Below are 16,592 nucleotides of genomic sequence, written 5' to 3'. Positions count from 1 at the left end.
TTAAAATGTATTACACAACTCCAGATGATAACAACATAGAAGTGTTTCCTTTATTGAATACTATGGATGATATGCTAGAAACATTGTGTTTACTAGTCCTGGATATCTCTTAAGTACACTAAATAAAACTGTACTATATTACCAAACAATTCATTGATTTTGTTCTTAAAAGGAATATATTCTGAAGTATAGTCATCACACCAGCTATTGATTTTTTTTATTTACAGGACAATTATATATCTCTTTTGAAATGCCAGTTTTAATTTTTTTGTTATTTAAATTTCAGTTAAATTACTCATTGATTATAAACACATTATTTAAACATTTTATCTTTTGAAAAATAATGCTTCACTGTGAATGTTATAGAAGTATTATTGCCAAAATAGTTGATGGCAGGTTTTATATCTTGTTTGCTTGAATGGACTGAGCACTCTTGATTCAATTCTGTCTTTCTTTCAGCCCCCTTGTCTCTTAGTTCCTAGCTCTTTAGTTCATTGTGTTTTGGGTTTTCTTCCTCTCTTCCCAAATCTTAGTCTGCTTCTTTATGAGGTTTAAGTCTTAGCCAGAGTTCAAGTTTTTCTTTCAACAAAGCTAGAATACATATTTGCTTTCTAGAATCTCACAATTCTCTATATACCCAATGACAAATAATTAAATGTAACAATTGTAATATAAATTTAAAACTTCCTTAATAGCAAGAAGATGTTCCCCATCTATCCCAGTCTCTGGCACAATATCAATTAACTTCCTGCATAAATTATGCATTTCTTGACTATTATTATTTTTTTGCCTTTTAAAACCTTAATACTCTCACTCAGGAATAGCATATAGGTTTGTTGCTTTGCATTATTTCTGGAATGTGTGCTTAAATAAGCTATTAGAAACAATGAAAACTCACTAGTGCTACATCCTAGTAGAAAATCCTTTGATCCTCATGCATCAGAATAAAACAAGCATAGTTAGGGGCAAAGAGAGAAAATTCCTACTGCACAATCAGATCTCTTCCTCTGTTCTGGATCCTGCCTTTAAATTCCATCATACCAACGTGTGTGTGTGTGTGTGTGTGTGTGTGTGTGTGTACATGCCTTTAAGTTAACTTTTTGAGTCCTGGTGACTGCCTGGACTAATCCTTGCAGTTTTCTTGACCAGGCTTTTTGGAAGTGGCTTGCCATTGTCTGTTTCCTAGGGTTGAATAATGGATGACTAGTTCAAAGTTACCCATCTGGTTTTGTATCTAAGGCAAGCCTAGAACTCATGGTCTCCCAAGGTCTGATATGTGGACTTAACCAGTAGACCAAACTTGCTCTGTACCTTAACATGGTATACACTTTGGATCTGCTCAAAAACAGCCAAATGTTGTTTTCGTGTGTTGTGGTACAGTGTAAATTAAAGTGATCTCAGACATAACGCTGAAAGATGGGCTGGCAGCATGGGTTCCTCAAACTGTAGGTGGTAGACTTCAGAACAGCCTAAAATTTTCCAATTAAAATAGAGTAGGTGTATGATTCGGTAAAGATGACAGAAATCAGAAGAATTTTAACCTATTTTCTCTTTCCCATGATCATGATACATCTAGAGTTGTTATTTAAGCAGAGCAAAGAAAATTACCTCATTAGAATCTATTACAAACTTTACTTCAAAGTAGAGTTAGGGAAAGAGAGGCATTTTTATGTAGAGCAGTGTTTCTCAGCATCAGCAATTTTAAGATATGAACAATTCCCACACTTTCCCAACCAGTACAGGTAGTTATCAACTTACAATAGTTCATTTGGTGACTGTTCAAAGTTACAATGGCACTGAAAAAAGTTACTTATGATCACTTTTCACATTTACAACCATTGCAGCATCCCCATGATCACCTGATCAAAATTTGGATGTTTGGCAATTGACTCATATTTGAGACGTTGCAATGTCCCAGGGTCATGTGATCACTTTTTGTAACCTGATAAGCAAAGGCAGATTTACTTAACTATTGTGTTACGAACTTAACAACTGCAGTGATTCACTTAACAATTGTAGCAAGAAGGGTTGTAAAATGGGGCAAAATTCACTTAACAAATGTCTCACTTAGCAACAGAAATGTTGGCCTCAATTGAGGTTGTAAGTTGAGGACTACTTGTATGCATCTTAAAATCTCTGAGGTTGAGAAGCACTTAAGTAGACCATTACTGAAATGGGGTTTAAAAGGCACCCACAAATTCATAAACCATATTCTATTCTTTGCCCTTGCTCTTTTATTTTGTAAAATACTGAAAGAAAAGATGCATTTCAGCTAATACATTGTGACATTAGCTACATTAATAACATTGTAATGAGAAGTCTTCTTTTTCCTCCCAAGCACTACAAATGAGATTATATTATTTAAAACAGGAATTGGAACTCAGCCCTATGAAGAAAGATTGAAGGAAGCTTAGTCGTGGGAAAACAAATTGAGGTCAGGTGTTGATGTAAGATGATAGAACCCTTCAAATATCTGAAAATAATTTACATAGGATGTCAAGACATGTTCTCTCTCATTTCAGAGTGCAAGACAGAATAATTCATTTAATTTACAGGAAAACATATTTCAATGAGTGGACAATGATCCACTCAAAATCTGAACTTGATTCAATAGAACCATGTGATAAAGATTCTGTAGGCTCCATTAACACTCGGAAGGGTTTAATGAAGGATATGTGCTAATTTTGTTGTAGCAGAATTTTGAAGGATTATTAAAGAAATCAATAGGGAACTATATCAGCCTTATAACCTATAAAGTGTAGAGTACTGTGACTTAAGTTGTCACTGAAAATGTAATCATTACTATTTGCGGGAAACATCCATTTTTCATAAATTAGAGGTAGATTAAGACAAGGCAAACTTTCTAAAAAAATAAGATGTGATAGTGATGCTTTATATTTTGTGCATTCACACCATATTTTGCAGACCCTCCAAACCATTAACAAGTAGAATGGTTTGAAAATGGTCAAACAATATCACCTAAATTAGTAGCTGATAGAGAAGATACATTAGATGACTGTTTCAGGATTGGAATTGTTTGGATTTTGTACATTTTAAAATATAGTAAGACAGTCCTCAACCACAATTGAGCCCAACGTTTCCATTGTTAAATAAGACAGTTAAGTGAGTTTTGCTCCGCCTTTCTTGCCACAGTTGTTAAGTGAAGTATTGCAATTGTTCAGTTAGCAACGTGGTTGTTAATGAAGCTGGGTTCCTCTTTGACTTTGCTTGTCACAATATTGCAAAAGGTGATCACATGACCCCAGGATATGGCAAACGTCATAAATACATGCCAATTGTCAGGCATCCAAATTTTGACCTTGTGCCCATGGGGATGCTGTGACAGTCATAACTCGCTTTTTTTAGTGCAATTGTGACTTCAAAGGATCACTAAATAAATGGTTGCAAGTCGAGGACCACCTGTAAAAGAGTAAGGAGAGTTGAATTCCATTATATTATTGAATATGTGTTAAGAATAAACAGAGGTAAAGTCTAATAATATACACTTCTTTTGGATATGTTTAATCAATGGGCAGATGCTAAATAATACCAACCTGATAATATTTTTCCTTTATTTTTCTAGGTTTGTCGAGTTGCTTATGAAATCATGCAGACATTACATCCGGATGCATCTGCCTATTTTCATTCTTTGGATGATATTTATTATTTTGGGGGACAGAATGCCCACAACCAGATTGCAATTTATGCTCATCATCCTCGAACTGCTGATGAAATTCCTATGGAAGCTGGAGATATAATTGGTGTTGCTGGAAACCACTGGGATGGCTATTCCAAAGGCATCAATAGAAAATTAGGGAGAACAGGTTTATATCCTTCCTATAAAGTAAAAGAGAAAATTGAGACAGTCAAGTATCCCATATATGAAGAGGCTGACAAATAAAGGCAAGCAAAATAATTCATAGCAACTTTTACTTTGAACTATTACAACCAACCATATTGTTGACTTTTGTAGGATGTGAATTTGCAATTTAACATATGGTTAAAATGAAAGCCTTTTACTGTTCAGCCTGGATGCACAGCTTGGAACAATTTGATACGGCATTGTTTGAACTTTGTTATATGCACACTGCACACATGCACACTGATACACATTCAACGGGAACTATTGTTTTATACTCTTTGTCTTTCTGAGAATATGTTCCTCCCATGAATCATATATGGATTTGGGGCTCATTTCTTTGCCATTAATAAACTATAAGACTGCTGCATTATGTAATTTAAGTGACATGAGCATATTTTGTATGTGCAGAATATGAAATATGGTGCCTCTTTCTGAAAGATCAGTGACATTTTAGAAGAGCCATATCTCGTTCTCCTGATGGGCAAGAATTATGTTGCACTCAACATGCTCCAACCAACAGATTTAAACAATCAGAATACATATTTCTTTGCAGGATTTTTCACTAGCAATTTCATTGATTAATTCACATCATCATTAATTAAAAAATACATCCAACTATACAATAATTGTCTGGTAGAAATTTTTGTAAAACTATACCATGAACTGATTCTTTAGTACTGTTTCTGGACATTGTCTTTGATAACAAAAAATAAATTAAAAAATGAATGGTTGGAGTGCTACAAGTAATATGACTTTAAAATTAAGAAGACTGTTGAATGGAATATGTTCTATTCTTTTCTTGAGAAAGCTCTGAAATTTTATTTCATACAGAATATTTTAGTATCTTTGATAAGTACTGGGCTGTCTGTGTCTATTGATTCCTTGTTTGACAAAGAGACAAGGCCCGGCATCTTCTCTTACAAATATGGTATTGAGAAAATATTTTCTGTTTCTGATGTGTTGTTTTTTTTTTTAAAAAAATGTGTTGTTTTATTTAAAAAAACTTGCCCAAAATCAAGTGAAGCTCCCACCTGCATCATTGATATAGTAGGATTCTTGAGTAAATATAACCTGCCATGTCCTTCCCACTTATTTTTTTAAAAGTTATTTTGTCAAAGTTAATAGGTGAAATTGTATAACATATTTTTTTTTTTCTATAAAGAGAGTAGAGAAGAGTCCCAACATAGAATGCCTGGAGGTAATGGAATGAGTAGGTTCCCATAACCTTCTAGCTGTGTTTGGAAGTTTTCCCTCTACTTTTTATATCAATAGAACTGTTTCTCTAATTATTTATATGGAAGGGAAAAGTTACATTTTTTCTACCTCTCTTTGTCTCTTCTCTATCATTATTGTTACTGCTGTCATAGGTACATACAGTACTAGTCTCTCTATCTTTATCCATCTTTTCATCTGTTTGCTTCCCTACCTCTCTGAATGTGTTTCCCCCTCCGTGCCTTTGATCTTCCTCATGTCTGAGAGAAAGGAGCAGTGGGAGCTTAATTGTGCACCTCCACAATTACCAGTTTCACATAGTCATCCTTCCACCCCTTTCAATCTTATCAAGAATGCTTTTGTAATGCCAAATATGTCCACACATACCCCAAATGTCACGTATCCTTCAGTGGCCTAAAGTGACATTTATTTTAGCTAATGAATTGGAAAAATAAAACAGTTCATTACTATGGAATAGTAAAAAATATACTGTTTGGAACTGATTATAAAAATATATCTATTTCTAAGTGCCTGTCAATATTGAAGATTAACCTTTGAGTTTAGATCATGCTGGTACCAGTTCAGTGTCAGAATGCCATCTCTCCATCTCTCCTTTGGATTCAAATGCCCCAAACATCTATGCTGTCTGTGCTTTAATGTTCTGATTCTTGAATAAAGGGTCATTTGCTTGATGCAGTTTACAGAGATTAAAAGCTGAGTGTAATTTACCCACCTGATGATAAGGATTAATGGAAAAGCACCTCTAGCATATTAGAATTTTCTTTGAACATATGAGCACTTTGTAGCATCAGCTGTTCCAATGTATTTTTATTTGAGCAAATATGCCATTTTCCCTGTATATGAAATTATGAAATTTAATTACCATTAGCAGAAAAGCATTCTGTTTTTTATCATCTTCTGTAAATATTTTTAAATATTATTGGGAAACATAATTTGGCACTTTGTTAAAAGTTATGATTGTGTTGTAATTGTTCACATTTCAATGATGAATCTTATCCTGGAGAGACACCATCTCTGAGATAAACTTCAATTGTGAAAAAAATTTAAAAGCAGCATGTTAATTCAGAAATAACATCTATTTAGGTTAAGGATATCCATGTGCCCTATCCTAGTGAATATATCAGCAATTCCTCCAGATGTGTTGTGACTATAAATCAACACACTCCTAGCTAAGAGGACAGCAGGTTGGGGAGGATAGATGTTTGTGCACAAGCACAAAATTAAAAACATTAATTCAGTCTCCCTTTCATGAATGTGATTAGTAAAATGTGCCCTCCTGTAATATTTATAATAGCAAGTTGTGAAGTCCTCAAAATTGTTAAGTCTAATGGCTACATCATTCCCATCAGCATATTGTAGCCACTTTAGGAAATCAGCGTAAAAAAAACACACAGTTCAATTTTGAAGTCTTAAGCCACACATTTCCAATTTTCCCCCAGCCATTCTATTTAGAAGTGACTAGCTTTTCTCATACCAGTATCAGAGTGCCCCTCATATCATTCAGCATGCCCTGCGCACCAGCCTTGTCCAAGATGCAATAACATTTAAGGCTGCAATGCCAGTCATGGTCCTTTGAGACTGAATTTCTTTCAGATCTCTCAGATTTTTCAGAAATGAATCTCCTTTCAACCGAGTCACCCATTTATACATTTCTTCCTTTTTTATTCACTTGAAAAGAAGGCCATTTTATCATAATTTTCTTCGTGATAGTAGTAAGAATTTCTTGGCTTACTCTCATATATGCATTGAAGTTTACCGGTCCTCTCCAAGTCAGGGAGCCAGCTTTTTATATGTATAAATTATTTAGCTACATTCCATTGAAAAATAGCATTTCATTGAGAAGATGGTAGAAAATGGATTGTGTTTGAATAACTGTGTAACCTTATGATCTATTTCATCAAGACTTTTCATATAAAACTTATAAAATATATAGTTTTCCACTTGAAATCCCCCTCCCCCCCAAAAAAACCAACCACTCCACTGTATCATAGTACTATTGGCCCTTGCAGAGAAAAAAAGTCCAAAACTCATCACTGGGTGATGTACGACCCAAAATGACATTTCCCCGTTCCTCCCCCCAAAAAATCCCAGCAAGTTTTCAAATTCATCAAGATTTTGCTAAGAAGAGGGGTGGGGGGAGGTAAGGCATACCCAAAAGCAGACTAGAGATTTTAAAATCATGAGGCCTGTAGACCAAAGAGGTTCTGGGCTAAATACAGAGCTGTTGTTAAGTGATGTTAATACAGGTAGTCTAGATCTATGATCACAACTGAGCCAACATTTCGATTGCTAAATGAGTTTTGCCCCACTTTATGACCTGTCTTGCCATAGATGTTAAGTGAATCACTGCAATTAGTAACATGGTTTTTAAGTGAATCTTGCTTCCCTATTGACTTTGCTTATTATAAGATTGTAAAAAGCAATCACATGACTCCAGGACGTTGCAACCATCATAAATACACGCCAGTTTCCAGTGTCTGAATTTTGATCCTGGGAATGCAGCAATGAATGTAAGTGTGAAAAATGGTAATAAGTCACTTTTTTTAGTGCCATTGTAACTTTGACCCACTACTAAACAAATGGTTGTAAGTTGAGGACTACCTGTGTTATATCCAATGTTCAGGAATAAGGAAAGTAGAGCCTAATGCAGGGGTGTCAAACTCTATTTCATTGAGGGCTGCATCAGGGCTGTGTTTGACCTTGGGAGGCCAGAGTGGGTGTGGCCAGGATGGGCGTGGAGAGCTCAACATCACTCGTGTTGAGGGCACCTGTGGTGGCCCCAGCAATCTGCCAGAGAAAATGGGCTCCTGAGCTCCGTTTTCGGCTGCAACAGCATCCTGCAACGCTCTGCCAGCGAAAACGGAACTTGGGATGACCCGTGTGCAGCCCTCCCAAGCTCTGTTTTCGCTGGCAGAGGCATCGTGGGCCAGTCCTTCCCTGTTTCCAGGGAGGCCTCGCAGGCCAGATCTAAGCACCCCACGGGCTGGATCTGGCCCCCAGGCCTTCAGTAATGGAAATTCTCATTATTGCATTTTTTGGCACTAAATGTTATCGGTATTTCATATGAATGGTAGTACTAAAGGGAATGAATGGATAAATAATACCGTTTGGTGCTTATTTCATTTCAAAAAATTATTCAACTGGGATTGCCAGTGTGGAAAAGTCAAAGATGTAACAGATCTGGAAACTTATTTCTTAACTTCCACTGTTGCACTGATTGAAAGACATAATCTCATGATGGAGATAGGATGGCCACATTTGGGCAGTTTCACTATCAATCTCATCAGTTATTTGAAGTGCACAGTATAAAATTATCCAGAGAATCATAAAAACATCGAGGCAATTTGGAAGTGTTCCAGACTTCTCTGACTCTGAGGCCAAAGAGGACAACATAGCTGATTCTCAGCTGCCATTCAAGAGGCAATAAGGCATTCTGACTGATAAGTCTGGCTCAGTACCACCAGTCAGGGATTCCACTAGTAAGGATTGTCCTTGGGAGGTTACCAAACTCTAAATGATGTTACCAATTAAAAAGGATTGAGCAAGGGAGGTTGGCACAGCTCTTCACTTTGCTATTATTTGTTCATTCAGATTCCCTTTATACTGCATATCAGTAGGATCTACATGACGTTTTAATATTCAGTGGCAAAGACACACAAATATTCAGCAAAAATCTAAAAGGAGGTGAGTACTTTTCCCCAAAACTTCTCCCTCCAGCTCTGGAAACACAAAAACCATTAATTCAAGTACTGTATTTTTCGGAGTACAAGACGCACCTTTTTCCCCCCAAAAAGAGGGTGAAAATCTGGGTGCATCTTATACACTGAATACAGCATTTTTGGCCCCCGAAACCTTTTTTTTAGATTTACCTCTTCAAATTCTTATGTGTGTTTTATACTCCGGTGCATCTTATAGTCTGAAAAATATGGTACATTACTTGACATAGATAGTGAACAGAATTGCCTTTACCTAGTAAATGAAATTAGGTTCAAAATTGATTTAAACTTAAAATGCAAGTTGGGCCGAAAAATAGCTATTTTTTAAAAAGCATTAGTTAAAGAACATGCCCACATGGCATGCAATTATATTTATTTCTGATTCTGGGTATTAAAAGGTTCTCTTAAAATATAACTGGATTTATCTGACTCTCCAAAGGGCATATGACAACTCAAGTTTTAGAAATATAGCAAGCTGCTTACATAAGAGTCAGTTTATGAATAGAGATTGTTGCATAGAAATGTAGCTACTCTTGTGGGCAGTCACATTACCTCTGCAGAAAGTAGTGTACTCTACAGATATTAGAACAGAAAGTGGATTTCTTTGAAACGAGATAACTTTTACAAAAACTGTAAGAATATTCCCAATAAATAGCATAGTTTTAGAGATTCAGGTGCATTTTATGCAACTAGTACAGTATCACAGTATTATGCAATAAAAATATAAAAAGTACAATGACCTGGTGGATAACAAAAAGATGGTTCATTTATATGTGATTCTTAATCCCTTTCAGTGCGGTCTCTAATGGAGACCAAAATGGTACATCATTTGGATCATCCTCTGAATGATTGTGTAACAAATGTCATTTCAAAAATCTTTTCCTTAATGAAAGTTTCCTAAAATGCAATATCTATATTAAATCTATATAAATAAATAAAGAAAATATTAAATAGTCTGAAAATTATAAGTACAAGAATACAATGTTATAGCTTGTTTATTTGAGGCTGAACTTCTACATAAAATGCAGATTTTCTAAAGACTTGCTTTGATAGATAACTAAAAAAGCATAAAATAGTTAACAAAGACCAAAAGCTAATATTGCACAACACTGATTATATCTGTTGAAAAAATGGTGATGGCTCCATTATTCAACAACAAATTAAACCTTGATCACACAGAATGACATTATCCACTCTTTCTTCTAAGTTAATAAAAAATCAGTTTGAAGATTTAAGAGTTGACACAATTCTTCAACCTGTCTTTCTACAGGAAGACATTATGATCTTTTTGAGAACAGTCCAAACATAGTAAATCCGGAATTCTTTGTAGATAGATTGATTATGTGTCAACAGGTCAATGTCAACTCTTAGCAACCACACAGATAGATTTCCTCCATGACAATCTGTCTATAATCTGGTCTTTCAGGCCTTCTAATGATGTACCCATGACTACTGTAACTTAGTCTATCTGCCTTGCTGCTGATTCCCTCTTCTCTTTCATTTTTCCCATCATGAGAGCCTTTTCCAAAGACCTAGGTCTTTGCATAATGTTTCCAAACTAAAATAATCTCTGAGCCTGGTCATTTGTCAGAGGTTGCCACAAAGAAGAGGGAGTCAAACTATTCTCCAAGGCCTCTGAGGGTAGAACAAGAAGCAATGGGTGGAAACTAATCAAGGAGAGAAGCAACTTATAACTGAGGAGAAACTTCCTGACAGTTAGAACAATTAATCAGTGAAATAGCTTGCCTCCAGAAGTTGTGAATGCCCCAACACTGGAAGTCTTTAAGAAGATGTTGGATAGCCATTTGTCTGAAACGGTATAGGGTTTCCTGCCTAGGCAGGGGGTTGGACTAGAAGACCTCCAAGGTCCCTTCCAACTCTACTATTGTATGATTGTATGTGTGTATGATTTGTGCCAATTTATTGGAAAAAGATTTAGGAACACGTTCAAATTTTAAATCTTAATTTCCTTCCACATGGCTGTTCACCAGACTAAGAATATTCAACAAATAGGAAGCTGCCAAAGACAGGATAGCATGGATTAAAGCATATGTAATAATATACCTTAAAATTGATTGCATCTCTACTAGAAAAAGTTCAACAAGTAATCTTTTTAAAGCGTTCACTGAAGAGTCTAATAAATTCTTTGGCGAATTAACTTTTAAGTATAAATACAATTAAGGTTATCTGTCCCGTTTTCAGCCTATATAATATATATATAAATGGTATTTTAAAATAAGAATTTACCCAAAGGGACATTTTATAATGAAAGCAAAGATCAAATATTAATTTATTTCCAGTCAATGTCCAAATGTGTCTGATCACCCTCAATGTTGGAAATAAAACCCTGTTCCTATTATCTTAGAACCTAAATAAATAAAATCTAAACAGTATTTTTTAAATTAAATTAAATTAAAAAATATGAGAAGTCACACAAAGTTAACAAGCATAATTTTATTTATTCAATTTTGAACTGCTCAGAGGTAGATACATTAAAAAAGCTAACACACACACACACACACACACACACACACACACACACAATATACATATGTCTCTGGGTGTCTGTATTTTTACATCTATACAGACTCAGAACCTAGTGTTGGCCAATATTTCAGATGTGCCAAATATGGGCCCATATATAATCAGTAACATTTAGTTCCCATACAATATAGAAATAAAGAAATATGACAAATCATATAATTTTAAAAAATCATACAAGTTATAACTGGGTGGGGTTAATCATTGATTTATCATTTTGTTAACAAAATTTAAGCAGAAGTAACCTCAACATCCCTCTTAGAAGATAGATCATTTCAAAATGATATTCACAATATTTTCACACTGGCTCTTTCCCAGAAATTGCTGAGTATTTTTAAACAATCTAGTAAAATCAGATTAATAAACAATAAATTGTTCATCTATGTTAAACAATTTGAAATATTCAAAGCTACCAAGAAAAGTGCTTTCCTATGAATATATATTTATCAATATATAATAAAATCAAAGCAATTGACAAAGCCTAAAGTTTCCTGGGTCCTTAGGAAACATTGCATCTTGATAAAATATTAGATTGATTGTAATATATTCAATTCAAATCTAATGCAAAGTTGAACATACAACAACCGAAAGAAGCTATGCTTGACAAAATAGCATGGAGAGCACTCGCCTATAAAGTCAGCAAGAATCGGACATAACTAAATGATTAAAAGCAATAGATTCCAGACTAGAATATCCTGTACTGTGTTCATCATATTGCTGTACAGTTTCCAGAAATCTGGCAAAAATCTTGGTTTATTTTTTAAAAGGCCCAAAATGGAGAAGCCATTTGCTATAACTTCAGCTCCATTTCTGCCATCTGCATGCTTTGAATATCACAAAAGAGTCTAATAAGACAAGCCAATGATTCCAGCTCCAAATTATAAGAAGAGATAAGGAACAACCTTGATTGAGTTTCACAATAAATGTTAATGGAGGGGAAATAATCCCATTAGAAAGTTTTCTAGCAGAATGATAGGAATTGTGTTAATAAAAAAAAATACCACCTGTTCCTAAAATTTAATTTGTACAACATTGAAGGGTTTTTTCCATGACCAAAAAGACCATTATGGCCATTTTATATTTCTCAGATTATGCTGCTGAAATATCTATCAATAATTTCATTTTATCAGAAACCTGGCACCCTTTAAGAAAGCCAGATAGTGTAGGATGGGTGATTGATGATAACTTCTGTAATCTTCGGGCCAGGATTGGAATATAAATTGTTCCATCTACATTTTTAAAAAGATACCAATATCTTGCAGAATTTATAAAATCCTTTCCTGTGTTCATAAACAGCAATATACAGGTGAAACTCAAAAAATTAGAATATCGTGAAAAAGTTCATTTATTTCAGTAGTGCAACTTAAAAGATGAAACTAATATATGAGATAGACTCATTATATGCAAAGCATTGTCTCATATATTTGTCATAATTGTGATAATTATGGCTTACAGCTCATTAAAACCCCAAATCCACCATCTTAGAAAATTAGAATATTACATGCAATCAGTAAAACAAGGATTGTACATAGAACAATATCGGACCTCTGAAAAGTATAAGCATGCATATGTACTCAGTACTTGGTTTGGGCCCCTTTTGCAGCAATTACTGCCTCAATGCGGCGTGGCATGGAAGCTATCAGCCTGTGGCACTGCTGAGGTGTTATGGAAGACCAGGATGCTTCAATAGCGGCCTTCAGCTCTTCTGCATTGTTCAGTCTCATGTCTCTCATCTTTCTCTTGGCAATGCCCCATAGATTCTCTGTGGAGTTCAGGTCAGGCGAGTTTGCTGGCCAATCAAGGACAGTAATCCCACGGCCATTGAACCAGATTTTGGTGCTTTTGGCAGTGTGGGCAGATGCCAAGTCCTGCTGGAAAATGAAGTCAGCATCCCCATAAAGCTCGTCTGCGGAAGGAAGCATGAAGTGCTCCAAAATCTCCTGGTAGACGGCTGTGTTGACCCTGGACTTAAAGAAGCACAGTGGACCAACATCAGCCGATGACATGGTTCCCCAAATCAACACAGACTGTGGAAACTTCACACTGGACTTCAAACATCTTGCAGTGTGTGCCTCTCCATTCTTCCTCCATAGTCTGGGTCCTTGGTTTCCAGATGAGATACAAAAGTTGCTCTCATCAAGAAAGAGGACTTTGGACTACTGAGCAAGAGACCAGGTCTGTTTTTCTTTAGCCCAGGTAAGACGCTTCTGATGTTTGTTGTTCAGGAGCGGCTTGACAAGAGGAATATGACATTTGAAGCCCATGTCCAGGATCCGTCTGTGTGTGGTGGCAGTTGATGCACTGACTCCAGCCTCAGTCCACTCCTTGTGAAAGTCCCCAACACTTTTGAATGGCCTTTTCCTGACAATCCTCTCCAGGCTGCGGTCATCCCTGCTGCTTGTGCACCTTTTTCTTCCACACTTTTCCCTTCCACACAACTTTTATTAATGTGCTTTGATACAGCACTTTGGGAACATCCAACTTCTTTTGCAAATACCTTTTACCCTCCTTATGGAGGGTGTCAATGATGGTTTTCTGCACAACTGTCAGGTCAGCAGTCTTTCCCATGATTGTGATTCCTACTGAACCAGACTGAGAGACCATTTAAAGGCTCAGGAACTCTTTGCAGGTATTATGGCTTAATTAGCTGATTAGAGTGGGACACTTTGAGCCTAGAATATTGCACCTTTTCACAATATTCTAATTTTCTGAGATTGTGGATTTGGGGTTTTCATGAGCTGTAAGCCATAATCATCACAATTATGACAAATCATGGCTTGAACTATCTTGCTTTGCATGTAATGAGTCTATCTCATATATTCGTTTCACCTTTTAAGTTGCATTACTGAAATAAATGAACTTTTGCACGATATTCTAATTTTTCGAGTTTCACCTGTATAAGCCATGAAAAATAAATGGCTGGATTTCCCCCCCCAAAATTATCTTTCTATATGTCTATCAATATAAGAGCTAGACCCTCTTTATGTTGTTGTAAACTCTTCTATAGGAAACCTAGATAGGATAAATATGTAAAGTGTGAACATCTAGCTATTTCCACATGGCTGGTACAAGGCATTGTACTGTCTAAAGCAGTGATGGCTAACCTTTTTATCGAGGCGTGACAAAAATGGGGAGAGCGTGGGGGGTCGTATGCCTGTGCCCACACCCATAATGCAATGCTCTCCCCCACACATGCATGCACAAACCCTCCTCTGGACTTCTGGGAGGCGCGTTGGGCCATTTTATGCCCTCCGCAGGCTTCAGGAAATCCTCCTGAAGCCTCCAGAGGGAGAAAAATGGCCAACAGGCACCCCAGAAGTCTGTTCCCGAACTTCCAATGGGCCCCATTGGGCTGTTTTTTGCCCTCCCTGGGCTTCAGGAAAGCCTCCTGAAGCCTGGGGAGGGTGAAAAAACATTCCAACACTGCAACCAGAAGTTTGGGAACAGACTTCCAAGTTGCCCAATGGGCCGTTTTTCTCTCTCCGGAGGCCTCTGAAGTCTGCGGAGAGCGAAAAACTGCCAAAAATCAAGGCTGAAAATCAGCTGGCCAGTGTTCACATGCATGCTGGAGCAGACAGGGCAACGCCTCGCGTTCCCTCAGAAATGGCTCTATGCCATAGGTTCACCATCATGGGCCTAAAGTAACCAGACTGTTGTTCTTGCCTTGCCTTGCTTTATTTAAAAAATCTTTTTTCTGCCCCCTAATGTGTGGCAGTGCCCTTTTGTCCCACAGCTTGGTAGAATAGAGTTAAATCCTGGAGAAAACCCCACACTACTATATTAATTGAACTTTAAATCATGGGTGTGGACTTTGAAATTCAGGCCTCTCTTGAGGCTTTCGATGGAGCTCCTGCCCTTAATCTGTGATATCGGTTTTCAGTAGACCACAATTAAATTTCATCATTTTAAGACTAAGAAAGAAGGGATAAGAGCATGCAATTGATTTTAAAAAAATGGATCTTATGAAAAATAAGATCCAAGATAACCTACTTCTAGCTTTGACACATCCATACTGTTGTCTTTTGCCACATCTTTATGCAGTTCCTGGAATATTTCACAAGACCATACAGTCTTTAACCTTCCCAAAAGATGAGTACATTTATTCTTCAAAGACAATTTGTCACTTTAATAGCAAAGGGGTGGCAGCAGACCTGAGAACAAGATATGAAGGAAGGAGAGCATTTGAAAGAATGGTATTTGATGGAAGTGAAATGAAATAGACAACATCTGTAAGGAAATCAACTTGGCATGTGAAAGAAGTTGTCGTTTATGCCAGCTCCAGATTTGGATGGCCCTTTAGGCAAGATCAATGAAATATCTTTTGTTGTACTTCCTAGGCTGCTTGCAAGTCCAACATATGACTAGCATGCAGACTTAAATAGATGCCATTGAAGCTAATCCAAACCCACAGAGCCTGGTACCTTTTATTTTATCTGCCTATCCTATTCTGTTAAAATCTTGCTGAGTATTACAAAGATATCAGTATGTGTAAAATCAGATAAGTTCATCTGGGTAGATTAAAACTTGGGTAAACCTATGTAAAGCACTTTAATATGTGATTTTGGGTAGACAACACTACTCTTCACTCTTCCAAATATTTAACTATTTCTTTCATGTTATTCCAATAAAATAATAGCAGAATTAGGGTGTGTTTAAATCCCCAATTAAGGGATTGTCCATGCATCACAACATACAAAGTCAGGTGATATAGGAAGTAAAAATCCAGGTGTGAGGAATTTTACTTTGTCCCCATATCTAATGAAAAAAATAATTGTCAGGGCGCAAGGAACCAGAATGGCACTATGAGTGAGCTGATCAGAGTTGCTTCTTTATTGTTGTTAAGTTATTTGCAAGAATCTTGTCAGATTGACTGTATTCTCTTGGGAACAGCCAGATATTGGGGTGGGGGTGGGGGGGAGGATCAGCCCTGCATCACTTTCTGTCCTGCAATGAATCTAAGCTTGCCACCAGTCTCTTCATTCCTCCCCCCCCCCCCCAAGCTGGAGATTCACCACAAAAATATAATCATTTTTCCTGAATGATATTAACTGATTTGATATTTCACATGTGAGGTTGCCATGATTTCTTTATGTTTAATATCTTAAGTGTGACAATCAAAGATTCATGTTTTCTCAGTGTCTAAGGGCCTAATCATATGATCTGCTAACTTAAAGCAACCTTATTCTTGTTTTCTCCTTTTTCTCGTGTAAATTACATTTCCACAGGTTGAGCAGACTGAG

The 16,592-nt window shown here is 36.5% G+C and overlaps 1 protein-coding gene across 5 annotated transcripts in view; it reads left to right on the top strand.

Moving 5' to 3' along the window:
• The window catches only part of FUT8 (fucosyltransferase 8), an 80,535-nt gene extending 74,513 nt beyond the window's left edge, over positions 1–6,022 (top strand). For all 5 annotated transcript variants that reach the window (XM_081937727.1, XM_081937729.1, XM_081937728.1 and 2 more), the window contains one exon: positions 3,584–6,022. In XM_081937727.1, the coding sequence (XP_081793853.1) occupies positions 3,584–3,901 (318 nt within the window). In that variant the 3' untranslated portion in view covers positions 3,902–6,022. The remainder of the gene's footprint in view (positions 1–3,583) is intronic.
• The last annotated feature ends 10,570 nt before the right edge of the window (positions 6,023–16,592 follow it).

The sequence above is a fragment of the Natrix helvetica genome (genome assembly GCF_964273705.1).
Source record: "Natrix helvetica genome assembly, chromosome: 1".
NCBI lineage: Eukaryota > Metazoa > Chordata > Lepidosauria > Squamata > Natricidae > Natrix > Natrix helvetica.
The sequence above is the reverse complement of the archived record's forward strand: the minus strand, read 5'-3'. Positions and strand labels throughout refer to the sequence as shown.